At 42.7% G+C, this 19,056-nt stretch overlaps 1 protein-coding gene and 1 long non-coding RNA gene across 3 annotated transcripts in view; one reads left to right on the top strand and one right to left on the bottom strand.

Moving 5' to 3' along the window:
- DRD2 (dopamine receptor D2) overlaps positions 1-16,004 on the bottom strand; it is a 59,298-nt gene extending 43,294 nt beyond the window's left edge. For both annotated transcript variants that reach the window (XM_029573202.1, XM_029573203.1), the window contains exon 1: positions 15,738-16,004. In XM_029573202.1, coding sequence (XP_029429062.1) covers positions 15,738-16,004 — 267 coding nt within the window. The remainder of the gene's footprint in view (positions 1-15,737) is intronic.
- Positions 1-19,056, top strand: part of LOC115074080 — a 170,824-nt gene that overhangs the window by 36,090 nt on the left and 115,678 nt on the right. The window lies entirely within an intron of this gene.

Below are 19,056 nucleotides of genomic sequence, written 5' to 3'. Positions count from 1 at the left end.
TGAATTTTAGTGCGGTGTCCAGTTATGATCTATGGAAACATTGGCCACCCTACATAGAGCTAAGGGGGTAGTCTCTCATCATTTTTATAGGGCTATGCCTTTTGCACATATATATAGCACAAGGTTTTAGTAGTCATCGGGTTCCAGGTTCTGATAACCTCTTCATGGGACCAGCAGAGCAGTCTGTGCTGTGTAAAACAGTGGTGGTTTTATAACTAAGAACGACATAGCATCACGTAACTATAATGGTTTTACTTTTTAAGCTTTTTTTTTGTCTGATCTTAATTGATATTACTTCTATGCCTATTGAGCTTTATTTTAATATAAATTGTATGTTGTGATGTTTTTATTTACCGAATTCAAAACTTTTTAGTCGCCTTTCCTAAAAGGCTATAGATGGTTTACATATAAAACAGAAATAAATAATGCATAAAACACAGCAATCTACAGGACATTGTTTTCCAATGCATTATAATGGCAAACAATCAATATAATATAAAAGCACCTCTAACTAAATCAAAAGCACCATGATAGGGGGCATGGTATAAATAACCACAAATAGAAACAAATCAATAAGAACATTAGAGAACTGTAGAATAAAATAAGAAAAGGTGTGGTAAGTGATATAAAGAACCTTGATAAAGATCACGTGTAAATGGCATCTAAAAGCCACAAGAGGTAATTTTCAAAAGGATTTTTGCGAATAAATGGACTTTTGAAAATGTGGCAATATATGCTACATTTACGCTCCTTTTCCCTCCATAGCATGCGCTACTAGTGGATGGATAATACAAAGACCCAGTACAGAAAAGTGGGTTAATAGCCCAGCAGAACACTACAGAATCTACAAAGAGAAGTAACAGAAGAAACCTAGTGAAATTATACAAATAATAAACACAGTAAAGCAATAATGGACTATACAAAGCATAAAAGGAATTTCGGTGGCCTGATAGATAATATCGAAACCTGATGAAAAACCACAATTCGTTTAAAAGCAATGTTAAAAAAAAGCAACTACACATCAATCTTCTGTATGTATAATCCACTTAACTTACTGGATGTGGTGTGTGTGTAGGGAGGCAGGAGGCTGGAGAATGTGCGTGTGTATAGCAGTAGGGAGAGTAGGAGTCTGGATGGGGGGTAGGTGTGTGCTCCCCCCTTCTCTCGCCAGCTATGGCGGAATGTATTGCTTCCCCTTCGCCTGACAGCTATTTCCTGACTCATAAAGAACAGTTGACTATGGACAAGCGCTCCGGCATTCTCCTGGACACTCATCCTCCTCTCTCCGGGAATGGCGCTGTGTGTTTTTTTTTATCCACCAAAGAAAGCAGCTCCCTGGCAAAGAAGTTGCTCGGATGAGCTATGAAAGAGCCAGCTGCAGGTCAGCTTCTGTTCCTATGGAAAATTGTGGAGTGGGTGGTCTGCTGGAACGTGCATGCACTCCCCACCATTTCCGTGCTTTAGTGATGCCGTAATGTCTTGGGCTCAGTAGAGTTTATTTGCGTGTGAATCGTGTCCCCCATGCAGCTTTGTGGGCACATGCACAGACGAGTCCTGTCCCACTTGAGACCCTGCAGTTGGTGGTGCACAAAATGGAGGCGGGATAGATGGAGGCTACACAGTCGCACCACGCACACCCTGTTGAGCTGCTCTAAGCCTGCACTTTTGGATCAGTCAGATACAGTAGAAATAGTAACTGCACTTACCTAACAATGGCCTGCTCCAATATTTTCCTACCTCCAATATGCTATATCCTGACACTCTGCTCTCCCACCCCAAGAGCCATTCAAACCCTACTGTTGTGCTAGTACTTTGCCTTTTCCTTATAGTGCCACTGATGCTTATTGCCCATGCACAAACACACACACCCCCTCCAGACTCTTCCCTTCCACTCCACACACACAGACACATATATCATCCAGAATCTACTCCCCCCCCCCCCCCCCCTCCACATACACACTCACTCATCCACTCACCCTCTGGACTCCAGCTCTTCCCCCCCCCCCCCCCCCCCCACACACCCCATCCAGACTCCCACTCTCCCTACTACTATACACATGCACACACACATACACCTCTGCCCTCCCACTTTACATACACCGATACACACACACACACACACACACACACACACTCTAGAGATATTCCCTTCAACAATGTCTCTTTGTTTCCTTTTCAGTACACTTTCTTAGCTTACCTCTCATATGTGGTCCTGCCATTCACTATCTAACAAAATGTATGCATACCATATGAGACACATATATCCAAATCAACCATCACTGAATGAGTGTCCTCCTGTTACAGATACAACACATACCTATTGTAATAAAGCGCATACTTATTCCAATTACTGTTTAGAAACCTATCACTGCTTCTTTTTCTATATTCTAACTTTGATGAAATTTCAGTGGGTATCAGCTAGTGTTTTACATTATTTTTTTTCAATGGCGAGTAATCTTGAAAAAGTCTTATTTCCTTTGCAATGGAGTTCCAAGGGCTTACATCACAAAGTGAAACCTTTTTGCTTTTCCTAGTGTCGTCGTACTTTTGTGTCAGACAGAGCACGCACACAAATAACGCATCCTCAACATGGCTTGCATCCACCCTCCGACTGTATAAAACTGCCTAGGCACTTGAGATCTGCAAACAAAAACTTATTGGATGTCCTAGCATCTAAATTGGCAAGACTTGATGTATTAAGAAACCGGGCCTTCTTTGCTGCTGGGCCATGTCTTTGGAATGCTCTACCAGAGTCGCTCCGTGCTGCACCGACCCTACAATCCTTTAAAAAGGCCCTAAAAACGTATCTTTTCATGAATGCTTTTAAAGACTCTGGGGTTGTGCTAACACCAATAGAATGGTCAGGGTTTTCTTTTTTTTTTTTTTTTTTTTTTTTAATCTTTTTATGTTCATAAATTTTTCTGTTACATACTCTTATTCTTTGTATTTTATGTATCATCTGTAAACCGCAGTGAACATTTTTCTTGAAATGTGCAGATTAGAATCCCTTTTAAGAAAACAATTACAGTATATAAATAAGAACGCAAAGATCTAACTGGAGCATATAAATGCAACTGGTTTCTTAAATATAAGTGAGCAGGCTGAAAGAGAGCTTCAGAAATTAAAGAAAGCATTTTAAAACCAATTCTGGAAGCCACAGCCAACCAATGAAGACCATCTCATGCTAGAGTGAGATGAAAATTGTGCAACCATCTCTAACAGGATGCAAGCAGCCATATTTTTCATGTATTGTGACCTTTTTTTGAATGTTTTTTAATATGCAAATCTGTAAAAGGAATGGCAACAATCACACCATCCTATCAGTAGGGCATGAGTCACAGTGGAAATATTTTCTTGATAAATAAGGGTGAAGATTATGGGGTAGTCCATAATAGGGATGTGCATTTGTTTGAAATACAAATGAATCTGTTTTTCATTCATGATCCACTAAAATGAATAAAGGGGTCCCACAAGTGATACAAAAAATTTTCATCTCATTCATTTGTTTTCCATTTGTCTATGGCTCTGTTCTAAGTAACTAAACAGATGCAGGTAGCATTGTTAGCAATCAGTTGTTGCCTGTATAACCTTACAGCCTTGTCAGAGTTGAGTCAGGACAAGTTGGCAAGGAAACTACACAGATGACAAATCATAGTGAATCATCTTTCTAAATAGTCTATAGTTGCTCTCTGGATCAAATGACACTGATGTCCTCCCAGTGTAAAGTCTGAGCATGTACAAGAATCAGTCTGTATTTCTTCTCTAGGTCTTGGCAGAGAAGGGCATGTTACTAGAAGCTCTCACAACATTTTAAAAAAATCTTAAACTTTTGGATTTTGCACTGGCAAAGAGCTGCTTCTGATCTTCTTTGTGCTGCTGAGATTTCACTCACTGTGCCAGAATGACAGGCAGTGGTACTGCTGCTGAATTTAATTTTGATTGTAGCAGTGACTCTATCTGTCTGGACATCATGAGATGAGCTGTGCCCGCTGACAAGACTAATGAGAAGAACAGTTTTACCAGGCTGCCAGTCTTTTTTTATTCTGTTTGTTTAGTAGTATTTTTGTGTGTGGATTGGAAAATGAGTCAGTCAGTCAGCACTGAGTACCATAGCACACAAACACTGTATTTCTGTGTGTATATGTGACAGCCAGTTTTCCACACGCACAGCAGTACGGTACTATTAGTGGGGGTAAAGTTACAGTATCAATAACATTCCTTTGTAATATCCAAACCCCTAGTAGCCAGTGCACAACAACAAATTGCATCATGTCAAGAAAAGGGAGAGAAGGGAATGTCAGCAGACTTGGCAAGGGTAGAGGACTTTGTGCAGCTGCAGTAGCTTTGATAAAACAGTCCTGCCCCAAAATTAAAGAGAGAACTTTTTAGCCGCAGAGCAGCAGGAGTATAAGGTAGCTCAAGGCAGAAGAAATTGAGATTTGGAGAGCATGTGTCACCACCACCTGTTTCTCTCATTCTTGTTTTGGGGCAGAGGGAAAAGACTAGCAGGAGCACAGACAGAGGCAGGAAAAGTGAAACAGCCAGCCCCAGCAGCATGCTCTTCTATGGTTCCTGCTTCTGAGGCAGTGAATGAACTATTTTTAGCAAATGATTCAGAGGAAGAATCTGGTCTGGGATATTGAAGAACTAGTAGCTGAAGAGAATTTGGGAAATTTAGTCAGTACTAGTATCTTAGCCTCCAGTGACGTGGTGAAAGAGAAATTATATTGACAATGTTGAGATCAGCCCCCAGGAAAAGCAAGCAGCGCTGTCAGAGAGCATGAGCAATGCCCATGGCATTATTTCTCAAGATTCATCCTGTACCTCAACTCCAGTGCCAATATCAGCCCCCAATGATGTAGATTAGAGATTGTATAAGACATCCCTGATCTGGAGCCACTTTAAATTGAGGGAGGACCTGTATTTTTTGCTTGGTGTATTCACTGCAGCAAAGATATCAGTCAAGGGGAGCAAGTGGGGCATTTGACAAATGCTGGTATGCGGCACCACTAGCACTGGCATCAGGGGAGGGTGGCAGTAGTACCCTGGGAACCCCTTCTGCTACTCAAAGTAAAAGCCAGAGGAAAAGGGGGGGAAAAACTCCCCAATCTGATCCCGCAGGACACATTCCGTCCCCCCCCCCCTTTCATGTGTCCAAATGAACAACTCACCTAGAGAAAATGGGATGGTGTTCTGTAGAATTGTCCCGGGATAAGAGGCAGGCAGCATCTAAAGTAGTTTATAAGGAGCATTGAGGAAATGATTGACATTGGTGACCAAACCCTGTACGTAGCGGAGAGCGTGGCTTTAATCATCTGTTGCATGTGTTAGCCCCCAATTACAAAGTCCTTATCCAGGACTACATTTAGTAGGAAGGCATCCACACCCTGTAGAACCAGTGCTGTGGTCGCAATCAGGTGCAGCTGACTAAGGCAGAAGGGGAGTAGCATGCATTTCACCGGCGATATCATCTGGACATGCACAAATGCTACGCACATTTACCTCTCCATAACGGCACACTGCCTCCCCCATTGACTATAAAGATGAATGAATGAATAAAATGAACAAATGGACATTTTTTTTTCACTTGAAACTAATGAAACAAATGGAGGTGCCTTACAAAATTAATGAATAAACCAAAATGAATTTTCATTTCCTCTGCACATCCCTAGTCCATAATTGCAAAAATCATACCTTAAACCAGGTTATTAATGTGGGGCTGCAAGCTTAATAGAGAATCCAAGTGCAATTCCTAAAAACATTTGTTTCTGATTTTATTGTAATTAATTTGATGCTATTTTCTGTTGGATGATTTTGCATTTTAATAGTACCTGGCCTTGAGCGATTAGGAAAGGGAAATTTATGAGTCTATTAATCAAAAATAAATGAGCAGAAAGAAGATGTGCTGGGTGGAAGAGTTCGCCATGGAGGTGGCTTGTGATTCTAATGAGAAAGCTGAGCAGATCTGACCAGTATTACTACAACTACTACCACCATTAACTTTCATGGCGCTACAAGACGTACCCAGCACCTGACAGCTACACATAAGAGACTGTCTCTGCATACTGGAGCTCACATTCTGATCAAGGCACACAAGACAAAAGGTTCGGGTCAAAATTCAATAAGGGTCTATAACAGTTGTCCATAAAATGATTTTGCATTTTGAGGGTAATTTTCAAAGCCATTTCTGTGAATGGGCTTTTACAGAATTGCCCCATCTGATTTGTGGGTAAACTTATGAGGTGCATATTCAGACACACAGTCTGGCTAGCAAAGTTAGCCAGATCAACTTATCCGGCTAACTTTTGACAGCTCTTTGGCTTGACCAAATTTAGGCCTGGAATTTCTAAGGTCGCAGACCTTAGAGAATCCAGCAATAATGGGGGGCGGGCCTGCGAAAGGTGGTGCTATTGGCCGCGTTATTGATGGCGATAAGGCTCCTTACCTTTTCGCCCTCAGCGATGTCTTCGCGGCGTCCAACCTGGTGCCGCCCCGACTCCTTCCGTTCCGGTGCGGACATCGCCCAAAACCCACCCCGATACCTTTGGAAAATGACCCCCTTAGCCGGCTAAGTCAACAGGCTTATTCTCAATAGCTGATTAACTCAACTCCCTCCTCCTAGTTACTCCCCTAACTTAGGGCACTAACACCTGCAATAACGCACACAATAAATAATGCATCGTGAGTCAAGTGGGAGGCGTTTATGAAAATGAGGAGCACTTAACGTTTCATGCAATGTCGTAATGCACACTATCGCGGGATTTAATATCAGAAATAACTACCTCTTTTTTTCCTGGTGTTATGCTCTGTGTTATGGCCAAACCAGGATTTGTGGAAAATATCACAAATCCCATTTTGGGCAGGGAAGGGGGGAGAGAGAGAGCGAGCACCTCGGGGGAGGCATGCATTTTAGTCACCTTTTTATACTACTGTAAGAGGGGGCATTCTGAATTTGGGGTGAGGTTTTGGTGGTGTGCTAGGTTTGGGGGCAGTGTTACATGCACAGTCAGAGTTATGAACAGCACAGTACACAGTGAAGATTTTATGTGATTGGAGTGAAGAAAGGTACACAAAGATGGGATTTGTACATTGTATTCTCGACCTAGCTTGATAGCAGCTAGGTAGAGAGTACATCAAGCTAGGTCGAGAATACAATATACAAATCCCATCTTTGTATACCTTTCTTCACTCCAAATCACATAAAATCTTCACTTATGTCTATTATGCTGTTTATACCCCTGAATGTGCATATAAAACTGTCACCAAAACCTTACCCTGAGTTACTAGTTGCCCCTCTTACAGTGGTATAAATAGTTTACTTATATGAGAACCTTATAAAGAGGCTCTCTCTCGCGCTCTTTCTCAATGTGCATTATTTTTCGCAATTTCTTAGCAAATGATAAATCTAGGGGTTAGCTGGCTAAATTCTAGCCACCAAATTTATTATGAAGCTAGAATTTAGCCGGATATGTGCCCAAATATTAATTTAGCTGCCTAACTTCTGAGTTAGCTGGCTAAATGCTTTAGAATATGGACCTCTATGTGTGTGGATCCTATGTGCACGTAAGTTTACCAACATTAGGTGGAGGTTGTTCCGGGGAAGGGGCTGGAGAGAGGTTGTATGCACTTATTTCTTTGCATTTTCAAAATTATACAGGAGTAACTATATACTTTCCCTTTGAAAATTGGTATAAATTCCATGGGTAATTTTAAACGTATGTGGGCAGTTACAAAATTTACCTTATTTATGACCAGGACGTCATCTACAGGTAGGAACACATACAAAAACGCAAGTGTTGTCCTTTTTCATAAAGTGATTTTCAGCAGTATAGAGAGGCTTTAGGGCCTGCAATATGACTACTTGCATCTCACTGTGCCAGTAAGTGCTAGGAAAGATATCCCTTTCTTTTTGTACGAGAGAGTCATTTTTGGGCAGTCTGCGTGAGAGGACCGGATTTCTGGCAGCCTGGCCTGCATGAAAGCAGGGCTACAATCATGGATTTTGGCACCCGAGGCAAACTTTTAAATTTCATGCTCCCCTAGAGACTTTGGTGATGTCCCACTCCCCACCCTTTGCTGGAAGAGGACGCGTCTGGGGGGGGGAATAATGCACCCTACCTTCGTGGTTGCCTCATTTGCCTCAGTCAGTATAGCTGTGGCTCTGCGTGAAAGCAAACAAAGGCATGGAAGGAACACAGAGCCTAAAGCGATTTTACAGATGTAAAAATGTGAAGGCATCGCAGAGGTCCAAGCCATTTATAGGTTGAAGCAAGGCCTGGTGTGGTAACGAATTGCGGAGATTTTCATAAGATTCCAGGCTCATTGACAGCCTGCCGTTACCACCGTGCTTTCCTAGAAGTTGGACCCATGAATAGCGCCCAACAATTTCCTTCATTTGGGGAAAGAGCTAGCGTAGGGAAGAAGGTGGGGCTGGTGCACCCAAACTAGCTTCTTCGTCTTGCCGCTGGATCATGCTACAGAACCATCCTTAATCCAGTGTGTTGTGACTCACCAGCGGGGCCCCTCTGTGACAGTTGTCATCTGTGGGTTGCCCCAGGAACAAGTGGCCTAATATATCTGGGAGGCAAATCCTGGCTGATGACAGAGAAGCAGGAAACCTGGACTTTGCCTGCACCATCCATCTTTCCCTCAGATTGAGTCTTCAGGTTCTGGTGGCCGGTGCAGCATGAGAAATGGGGATAACTCCCAAATAATAGCAAGGAGTATGAAGCTTGGAATCAGAGCAAAGGAGGGACTGGGGCATCCAGGAAGGAAATCAGGCAGGAGCAGCGGCGGATTCCCGAGGAAGACCGGCCCGGGGATTCGTTGCCCGGGCCGGCCCAGGACACATCACGTGGTCTGCCGAGCACGGCTCCGTCACGGCCGCGCACGGCAGACCGCGTGCCTGGAGCCACCGGGGGATGCCCGATCCTACGATAGGCCAATCCGCCCCTGTGCTGAAGGTAGAATCTGAAGACAGGAATGGAGCCAGAGTACGAGGACAGTGATTGACGAGACTGCGTTAGTACAAATACAAGTCTGTACAGGAGACAAGATGGATGCCAGGAGGAAGCAGGAGCACAGGGCTGGGGAGACTGAATAGATAATCCAAGTAGCTCACAGCATCATCTGCAGACTGTTAGAATTCAGCCATCTTCCCAGACTCCTTGTCTTTGGGCACTCGCTGTGCAGCAGGGAGCTGTCATTGCACACTATGATGCATGTATTACTAGGACCCGGCGAAGAGATGCATAGGACATGCGTGCACATCTGTGCGCACAATTCTGCATACAATGGCGAGAGAGTCGGGTAGTTGTGCCGACGATGCTGTCATATACTCAAGACTACTTAGCCTTCCTGGAGCTGCACTCCTAGCCTTGGCAACAGGTTCTTTGACCTGTTCCTGGTTCTTGCCTCACTTGCTGCATGCCTGGTTCTGGATGCTGCTCCTGCCTGATTGCTACCCATCTTGACCTTCGATTATTTTGGATTCTGCTTGCCCACTGCCGCCTTTGTCGCCGGACTGCCTTCTGGCTTCTGCCTGTTCCTGATTGTGTCTTGGGATTTGCCTAAGTCTTGCTGGCTGTCTGCACAGAGGGCTCAACCTGAGGGAATAATGGTTAGTATAGGTGAAGCCTTCCCAGGTCCTTCTTCGGCATTTTTGCCTGTGATCAGACTCATTAGTGGTACTTCTTGTTCCCTCACCACACAGGGGTCCGAAAGGGCTTACGGAGTGGCCAGAGGGCTACCCCCTTGACACCAGCAAGAACTGTCCTCCTAACACAGACTAGAGGAGAATTCAACAATGGATCTTTGCACCCACCAGCTATGGGTCCTGGTGTGGTCACACCTTTTATACCTGCCTATAGACAGCTTTGATGAAAGTGATGTGCTGTGGCTTGGGCAAGAAGGCAGCTGTCACTCCTGAGTAATCCCTGCTGGCCAAAAGAGTGATATGGAGGGGTTCAGTTTGGGAGATGACATCCTCCAACTCTCACCTATAGAGAGAATCTGGAGAATAAGTCCATTTATTTATTTATTTAATAACTTTTATATACCGGCATTAGTAGGAGACATCATGCCGGTTCACATGACAACAAAAGAGTGGAAAATACATTATAACAGGGCGGTGGGGGAGGAATAACAGCAACAGAGGAAGGCAAGAAGATATAGGTCAGAAAACTGATTAACAGTAACTAAATAAAAATTCAACAAGTAATAAATTAGAAATGTACTGAACGGATAACAGCACCAGCAGAAGATTTACTAAGTATCTGGGACGATCTGAGAGGAGAAGCATCTGGAGCAGAGGTTGGGGGGAGAGTGAAGATTAGTCTGGGTAGGCTTGCTGGAACAACCATGTTTTTAGTTTCTTTTTAAATTTAATTGGGCAGGATTCTAGACGAAGCATCGTGGGCATGGAGTTCCAGCGTGTGGGGCCTGCAATAGAGAGAGCTCGTTCCCTAGTTGATGCGAGGTGTGCTGTTTTTAAGGAAGGGACTTGCATGAACATCTATTAACCAAGTAGACTTTGGGAAGACTACGACTTACTACTAGATGTGAAAAAAAGGAGTGGATCTCCCCACTTTAGGGATCTGCATAGAAAAAATGTTGATGTTTTTGTTGCTTTTTCATTGTTTGTCATTTATTTTATGTTGGTGTTTAACTACCTTTTTTCTTTTGTTTTATGTTTTGTTTACTGTTTAAGACAGTGGTTTTCAATATAGTCCTTGGGACATATTCAACCATGAGAGAGAGATGCATGCACTTCCTCCAGTGTATGCAAATCTCTTGCATGCATATTCATTGTAGATATCCTGACAACCAGACTATTTGGGTGTGCCCAAAGGACTAGGTGGAGGACTGCAAGTTTAAGAAAAGGATGTTGGTCCAGGAACCCCCCTCTCACCTGTCTATCTTTAAAAAAAAAAAAAAAAAATAAAATAAAATAAATTCAGTTCAATCTCAGGCCTCTCTCCCCCCCCCCCCCCCAAATCTTTGTTAAAAAGCAGGACTCCCTGACATCCGCTGCCCCCAATCCTACTTCTGACCCCCCAGAACCTCCAGTGTCAAACCGGAAGCATAATTCCTCTTACCTGCTTTCCAATCTGGCATTTAGCATTGGTCTGACAACGTTATGCTAGTTACGCTGGATAGCTAATGTAACGTTGGCTTGTCAAAGTAATGCTACAGTGATCGTCTAGGCTACCAGCTAGTGTAGCGTTGTCAGACCAACCCTAGATAGTGAACGAGAAGCAGGTAAACGGGAGTCCTGATTCTGACTCTGCATCGGGGGAGGGGTTCTTGAGGAAGTCAGAAGCAGGGTGAAGGGGGTGCCCAGAATCACCTCATTTTACAAAGATTGGGAGAGAGGGAGGGGTTGACTGGAGGACCCAGGAGCTGACTTTAGTGAAGAAAAAAAAGAGGCAGAAGGGAAGGGAATTGGGAGACGGGGCCTCTCAACCAGACCAATATATATATTTTTTTAATGGTGGGCATCTGAAACAGCACAAACCGTAGAACAAAATTTCATTGTGTGGTTTGTACTTTTGGATGTAAAATGATACAAACATGAGAAGCACATCTGTATACTCTAAAAATCACCTGGATGAGCCAGAAGAATTTGGGACTTGATGGTCTTAAACCAGCATGACTTTTTAAAAATGTTCTTGCAAAATTAGCTAGGAATGCCGTCTAAAATGGGGCGTTAAAAGTAGAATGTGGGAAAATATACTGGCTGCATTGGACAGTGTCTGGGGGAGCCCATGAGAAGCACATTCTCCATTTCGGAGTTGCTTGCAGATTGTCCCCGCCACCCACAGACAATCCACACATTCCCTCACAGTCCTTAAATTCTCAGGGCACATCAGCATTGGCTGTGAATGTTTTCTTTTCTTTGCATAAATGGTCTAGGAAAGGCACTAGACATGGTATCCAGGCCTAGGAAAAATGGAAGCTTCTCTTCCTGTCAGATACTCAACTGGCAAATGAAGCATGAGCCATGGCAACTAAATCTCTGCAGAGAGAAAGGTCAGTGAATTTTATTTGTCACAAGGTTGATTACTTTCAAGTACTTCAAGCTCACTTGGGCAGAAGTCATAAAAAAACCAACTCACATCCTTTTCTCACACAGACCTTTGGCTGGGCTTAACCATGTCCTCTGATAAATTTGCTGTGCTTTATTTCCAGCTTCTAGCACTGGGGTAACACGGGACGGCATTTTCACAGAGCCTCCCCCCGTTACTTAGATTAATGGTTTCCTGAGAAAGGAGGATTTTTTTTTTTTTTTTTAAATATTCTGCTTCAGACCAGATTTTCCTGCCTAACCTTAGCACTTGCTAGTCTAGCTCTGCCAGCAACCATGAAAGCTGAACTTATTTGTCAGCGTAACAAATAAGTGTAGATAAAGGTTTACATAGTGCATTTGGATTTTCAGAAGGCATTTGACAATGCCCCCCCATGAGGGAGACTCCTCAGGAAATGGCAAAGTCATGGGGTAGGAGGCAGTGGCCGGTTGTGGATTGGTTAGTGGTTAAAAGGCCGGAAACAGAGGGTAGGACAAAATGGTCAGTTTTCCAAATGGAGAAAGGTCTGTTAGTGGAGTGCCCCAGGCATCAGTACTGGGACTTGTGCTGTTTAACAGCTTCGTAAATGATCTGGAAAAGGGAAGGATGGATGAGTGAGGTGATCAGATCTGCAGATAATATAAGGAGAGCGTGGGAGAGAGACGCCTCCTGGGATACATCCTCCGGAAGCTCTTCTTGTTGGACTTTCTTCCTGCTTTGCATCCAACCCTGCAGTCCTGCTCCAGTGTTACATCTGTTACAAATTCAATTCTTGAACAAGTATGTGACCTATTTTCTTTTAATCAATTTACATTGTTGGTGGTCAACTAAGTTCCAATTAAATAAATCCTAGTTCTATATCTTTTCCAATCAATTTAGGGTAGTTGATAACTTCCCTCCCGATTGATAAGGCATAGTCTTTTATTCAATTTTATCAAAGTCCATGGACAAAAGTTCCAATTTCTTATAGCTCTCTTGCATTTCTTCTTCCTCTCCTTCCTCATGCTCTGGTGATACCTCATAGGTACTTGGCTTACTCCTTTTCTTCTCTTATCTCCTTGAGATGAACTTAAGAATGGGTCCACAAAGTCTCCTCCTCTCCTTTCTATTTGTAGGCATGAACGAAGATTCATTCCTCTCCAGGACTCCTTACGGTCCACCCATGCTTTTGGACTAAGACACCCTGCTTCTAGCTAGCTAGCACACACTGACATCAGTATTCAAAGCTTGTTCAGCGCTATTTAGCCAGATAAGCGGGGCTTGGGTGGCTAAGCAGCGGACGCTGAATATGCACCTATGTTCAGCGGCTGCCACATAAGTTGTGGGCAGGCAGCGGGTGGATGATGGACAGAGTTAGCCGTACAGCTAATGTGGCTAACTGCCAATATTCGAACTTGGCTGCATAAGTTGTAAGCTAGAAGTGCCATGGATTAGGTCTAACCCTTAGCCAGTTAGACTTATCCAGCTAAGCGCTCGGTTATACATGTATATTCAGCGGCATAGCCGTGCTACTGAATGTACATCGTAACTTAGCCAGAGAAGTTCTAACAGGCTCAGTTACTTAACCGGCCAGTTTTGAATATTGGCCCCAAAAGTTTCAGAATGGGAAACCAAAATATGAGATGAGGTGGGTGGAAAAACTCCCATCTCAGGAAACACAAAACTGACCAGGTTTCCAGGCATGGTCTACAATTTATTTATTTATTTGAATGTTTTATATACTGTCATTCCATGTGAGAATCACTAGCTTTTAACGGTTAACAGATAAAACATATAAAATGTAATGTGTGTTACAAGATGGAAAACATTCATAGAAACAGAGGAAATATGACGGATGATATCAAATATGAAGATAGAGCGGTATTAAAGGGAATTGCAAGTGGGAGGTTATTGTACAAGAAGTAGATCGGTTATCTGAGTCATGGGGAGCTGGGTGTTTCAAGTCAAGTGGAAGGCACAGCCTTGCAAAAGGTGAAAGCTCTCAGTCTCCTTTCTGAACCTCAGGTCTCAGGTCCCCAGAGTCCTTCCTCCTTTAAAAATAAAAACCAGGGAATAACCATGAACCTGTTGTCCCTGGAAGGGTCAATTAAAAATTCCACACAGGAAAATGGAAGTTAGGGTTTTGTATATTTTAAAAGCACACTGTTCTAGGCTCCCTCATTTGGGAGTCACACCCTCAGAAAACATTTCCATTTTCCCTGTGCCATGGGTTTCTAGTAGAGATCTGGTAGGATCTCTATACTAGTTTTGGATCAGCCCTCATCTGGCCAGCCAGCCTCCTCAGGTACAGCTCTTCTTAAAGTACCCTGACAAACACAAAGCGAGCTCAGACTGAGGCTTTAATGAGCAGCAAATGTACAAAATGTGAAAGTGGAACAGAGCATCTTTAAGTATTTGCTTAGAATTCTCCTCTTCTTCTGCACCGTTGGATGGTTGGAGTATGTGTACTTGTAGTAGCAGTACAGAAATGATAAACAGTGGCAGGGTTTACTATTTAGTTAGTGCAAGAATGAAGAAAGGAAACATTTTATACAGGGTTGATGCTAGCTTATTTGTTGCCCTGTGCGAACAATTGCTGTACTTTCCCCACCATTCCCCCTTCACTCCCACTCATTCAGTGCCTGTCTGGGACCTGTCAAAAAAAGCCTAGCTCCTTCCAGTGACCTAAACTTTAATAACTGTGAACCCCCACCCTCTGGTTCTTCATCCCCCTCCCCTGAGACCATGGTATTTGGTGCCCTAGGCGAACCTTATAACCATCCCCTCCACCTGCCTTCTCCATGCACATAGTTAAGAATTATGCACTTAGAATGACAGAATTTACATGAATAAGAATATTCAAAGTACAGTCTTCTGAGGTAAAAAAAAAAAAAAAAATCACATGCCTATTATATTTACATGCACTGCTGTGAGGTCAACCAGAAAACTCTGCAAAAAAGACCCTTGGAACTCCTGTGGCATCAGGGCTACTGTAATGTATGTTGGGTGTGGGCTTGACCTACAGAAGGTCACAAATAAATTACAATTGTAGTATAATCAACCTCCCACATCAAAACAGCACTAACTGCCAGCACTGAAAAAATTAACAACCCTACCTATGAAAAGGCAAATATTATACTAGGCTCTAAAACACCAATATTAGGAAAACAGAACTCTGCTTATAAAATACATATGTGTACCCTCTGACCCCACCCCAGTACGCCCTCTGTGTCCTCTTTCTCCACACATTTCCATGTGGCAGCAGAAGTACACGTGTACTTGTGGCTTTTGTAAAATTCACTTGGCCCGCATAGAGGCTTGGACTTCCAAAAAATAAACAAAATGCTGCTGTCTGTCTCCTCTGTGGGATGCGCACTCACGAACGCAAGTCGCCAAGTTTGCAATCTTTAGATTGGCTTCCCATAGCTTGGCGAATTCCCTGCCACACTCTTCTTTTCCACACGTGAATCTCATGTGAGCAGTTTTCTTTTTAACTCTTGAGCAATGATTGATTTGGTGAGCTCAAGGAACGATTCTTGCAGCTGAGCTGCAACAATATATTTGCTACCTTGTTTATTTCTCGCTCATTTTTCCATATATTTCACCTGCTCCCACAGAGTTCCACTTCAAAATTAGTGCATGGAGATGTGCTAAAAATGCAAGTGTATGTAGAGCAGAAATGAAGAGGCATACCTCAAGGTAGACCATCCACGGCATAACCAGAGTTGCCACCAAAAGATCTGCCACTGCCAGGCTGACAATCAAGTAATTTGTGGTGGTCTGGAGGGCTTTTTCACGCGAAACTGCCATGCACACCAGCACGTTCCCGAAGACGATGACAAATATAAGCAGCGTGAGCAGCATGGCGTAGTAATTGTAGTGAAACTTCTGGCCCACCTCAGTTCCATTTGTCCTGTTATTAATCTCCTCATTGTACAAGGACAGGTTCAGGGAATCCATGTAGGTACAAGTGTCACTTTACAGCTCGGCTCTGTTCCAAAAAAAAAAAAAAAGGGAGAGATAAAGAACCTGAGGTTACATTATAGACAGTACTCCTCTCCAGAAATGCACAGTTTTAAACATTTTATAAAGTGTCCACAGTGCACAGGTAAGAGACCCGTTTCTACCATAAGAGCCTAGACCTATTCTAAATACTATCCCATTGCCATCTGATCTTTTAACTTTGGGAAATTTTAGGTCTAAAACATACAAGGGAATATGTCAGAAACCAAGTCTCTGCAAATAGTTAAAGTTTTACTTTTGTCAAGTTCATGAAAATGACTTGTAAGATTCCACAAATACTTGTCTAAGAGTTCTGCTTGAAGGGAAATACAAGATGTGTTCGATATCCAAATGTTTCCCCAGAACAGAATTGGTCCAAATGCTCATGGGCAACAGTAGTGAAGCTGCTTCCATGAAACCAACCTGTCACAAATAAAGATGGAAAGGATTAGTTTCTCCCCATTTTTGTAAGATCTATTTTTTTTTTTTTTTACTACTTTTGTCTGTTCTCAGGTCATTCCAAGGAATTTTTTTTTCCTCACTAAACTTTGATAAAAAGTTGAAGATCAAAGTGCACCGATTCTTACTTTACATATTGTTCATACACCATCTGAAACTTTCCTGCTACCTGTGGGCCTGGACCAACTTTTTTAAAAACCGTGGGAGATGCTAAACTCAGCGCAAATTACCCTTCCCTGGACACAGTGAAGATGTTTGCCCACTGCATCCAGAGAGCTGGCACCTATGGTGCCTGGATACAGTAGGAATATGGCATGATGCATCAACATGATCTCTGTTTAAGCCATAATGATCACATTGGAAGACTGTTATTTGAAATATATTTCCATAATAAGAGGAACTGAGACTTAAGGTGAGATTTCAGATCCTTATCCTTAGGGCTTTAACAGAAATGGAGATCTGCTATGCTACTATAAACCTTATGTTGCAGATTATTTAAAATATGGCCAAAATACGCATATATTTTTATTTTAACAGCTTTTCAGATCAAGTCATCAGACAAATGGAATGAAGGATTCCCATCCTGCTGCTTTGGATTGGCCTTGTAAGACGTATAATCTTTTACATTACCAGAAGTGCCTTAGAGGTCCATAGGACCTGTATGCTTCTGGCGACAAATGATCTTGTCACTTCAGCTAATTTCACATCTATATTTAACTGTGGCAGTGTGTGATGGCCCATCATTCTATTCAAGCACTTCTGAACTATTTTGTTGGTTTTTCCCATTCTTTTTATACTAGTCCCGAACGACGGTATATAAAACTCGATAAATAAATAAAAAGCCTACAGCTCCCTGAGGTTAAGAGTCCTCAATGAACTATGACAGCTTAACCTTCCATGTTCTTCAGGTTGGCTCCAGATATATTCCAAGGAGCAGGTAAATCAAAGGGAACTATGCAATTACAGGTGTGACATCTGATGTTTCACTTGCAGCTGGCACCCGACATGGACAGGAGATGTTAAATAACCATATGCCAAGACAACCTACAGCACAGTTACTTCTGCCATCAGCACAGCACACAAATTAAGCTTCATTATTGTTCCTAGATCTCATGCTACAGTGTTATGAAAATTCCCTCAGATCTACAGTTGCTATGAAATTCTCTTGGTTCCTCATGGGTATCTGATTGCTCATTAAAACAGGACAATTTGTGGAAAACTAAGAGAATTTATTTTTTTACCCTTCTGTTACTCACTCTTGCTTTATTCAAAAGGAACAGGAACCAGACAGAAAAACCTTTTCTCCCTTACACTGGAGTTCATAGAGAGACATTATGTCCTTTACTCAAACCCATTGGGTCAAAGTTGCAAGCCTCCTAGTTTTTCTGGTTACATTAAAAAAAAATAATAATTTATTTAACAATTTTTCCAAGGTACAGAGGAAAAGAAAGACAAGTACACAATATGCTTCAATAATGGCAAATACAGCCATTATGATCCACAAATAGGTCCATCCTTTTGCAGTCCAAATAAAGAAATCTTCAGGTCACTTTATAATAAGCATGATAAAGGCCCCATATAGTTTGATATTTAAAAGTTTCATTATGTAAAGCAAAGAGTAACCGTTCAATATCAGGTATCACTCAAACCTGGTTGTGCCAGTAAGGTGCTCCAGGGCTAGTTTGCCAGAAAAAGTTGGCCCACTAATGATCTGTACTTCCCAGGGATCTCTGAACCAACCCACCTGCCCAGGAGACACAATGGGAAGGGGGTAATACCAATAGGGATTACCAATATATCAGCAATTTCTTGCATGACCAGGTTCTAAGAATGGCGGACCCTGACAGTACCACCACATGTGCACCCAACTAACTGCATCCCCTCCAACATGTAGCAACTGCATCCCCATATATTTTACTGTAAAAAAAAAAAAAAAAAAAAAACCCAAAAAAGGGGGGGGGGGGGGCGTTCTGTATGTGTGGTGCAGCAGACGTACCATGAACTTAACCCATTTAACACAAATCGAGCTGTGGTGAGCCTTGAGCCAAATATCCCTCCAAACCTTACTACCATAAGTAGTGCCAAGGTCAGCATTCTATTGGTTAATTATTCCAGTCTTGCTAAACTGGAAAACCAGTATTCCCCAAGAAATGGTCTTTCTTCCTTTAGCGGAAGCATCCCACAAATACATCTCCATTTTATGGAGCCCACCCGGTGGTGAAGAGACATCTAAATGAAGGGCTACAGCTTCTCGCAGCCTCAAGTAATGAGCCCGCATTTGTTCGGGTAGGTCATATTCATCACACAAATCCTCAAAGGATCGAAAACCATCTTCATCCCAGAGTTGCATGAGTGTATATAAAACCCAAGTCTCTCCAAATTTTAAATTCAGGAGAGAAAGTATACCCTGAGATACAAGTATTCCATAAATCGGTGCAAGAGGCAACATCTCTGCACTAGTCACTCTGATAAAATGGAGAACCTGATGACTCCTACTAGCTCTGTCGCACAGGGGAGGCATCACGAAGAAATGACCATAGCAAAGGAGTCC

Source organism: Rhinatrema bivittatum, chromosome 12 (assembly GCF_901001135.1).
Source record: "Rhinatrema bivittatum chromosome 12, aRhiBiv1.1, whole genome shotgun sequence".
NCBI lineage: Eukaryota > Metazoa > Chordata > Amphibia > Gymnophiona > Rhinatrematidae > Rhinatrema > Rhinatrema bivittatum.
Note: the sequence above shows the minus strand (reverse complement) of the source record. Positions and strands in the feature narration are given on the sequence as shown.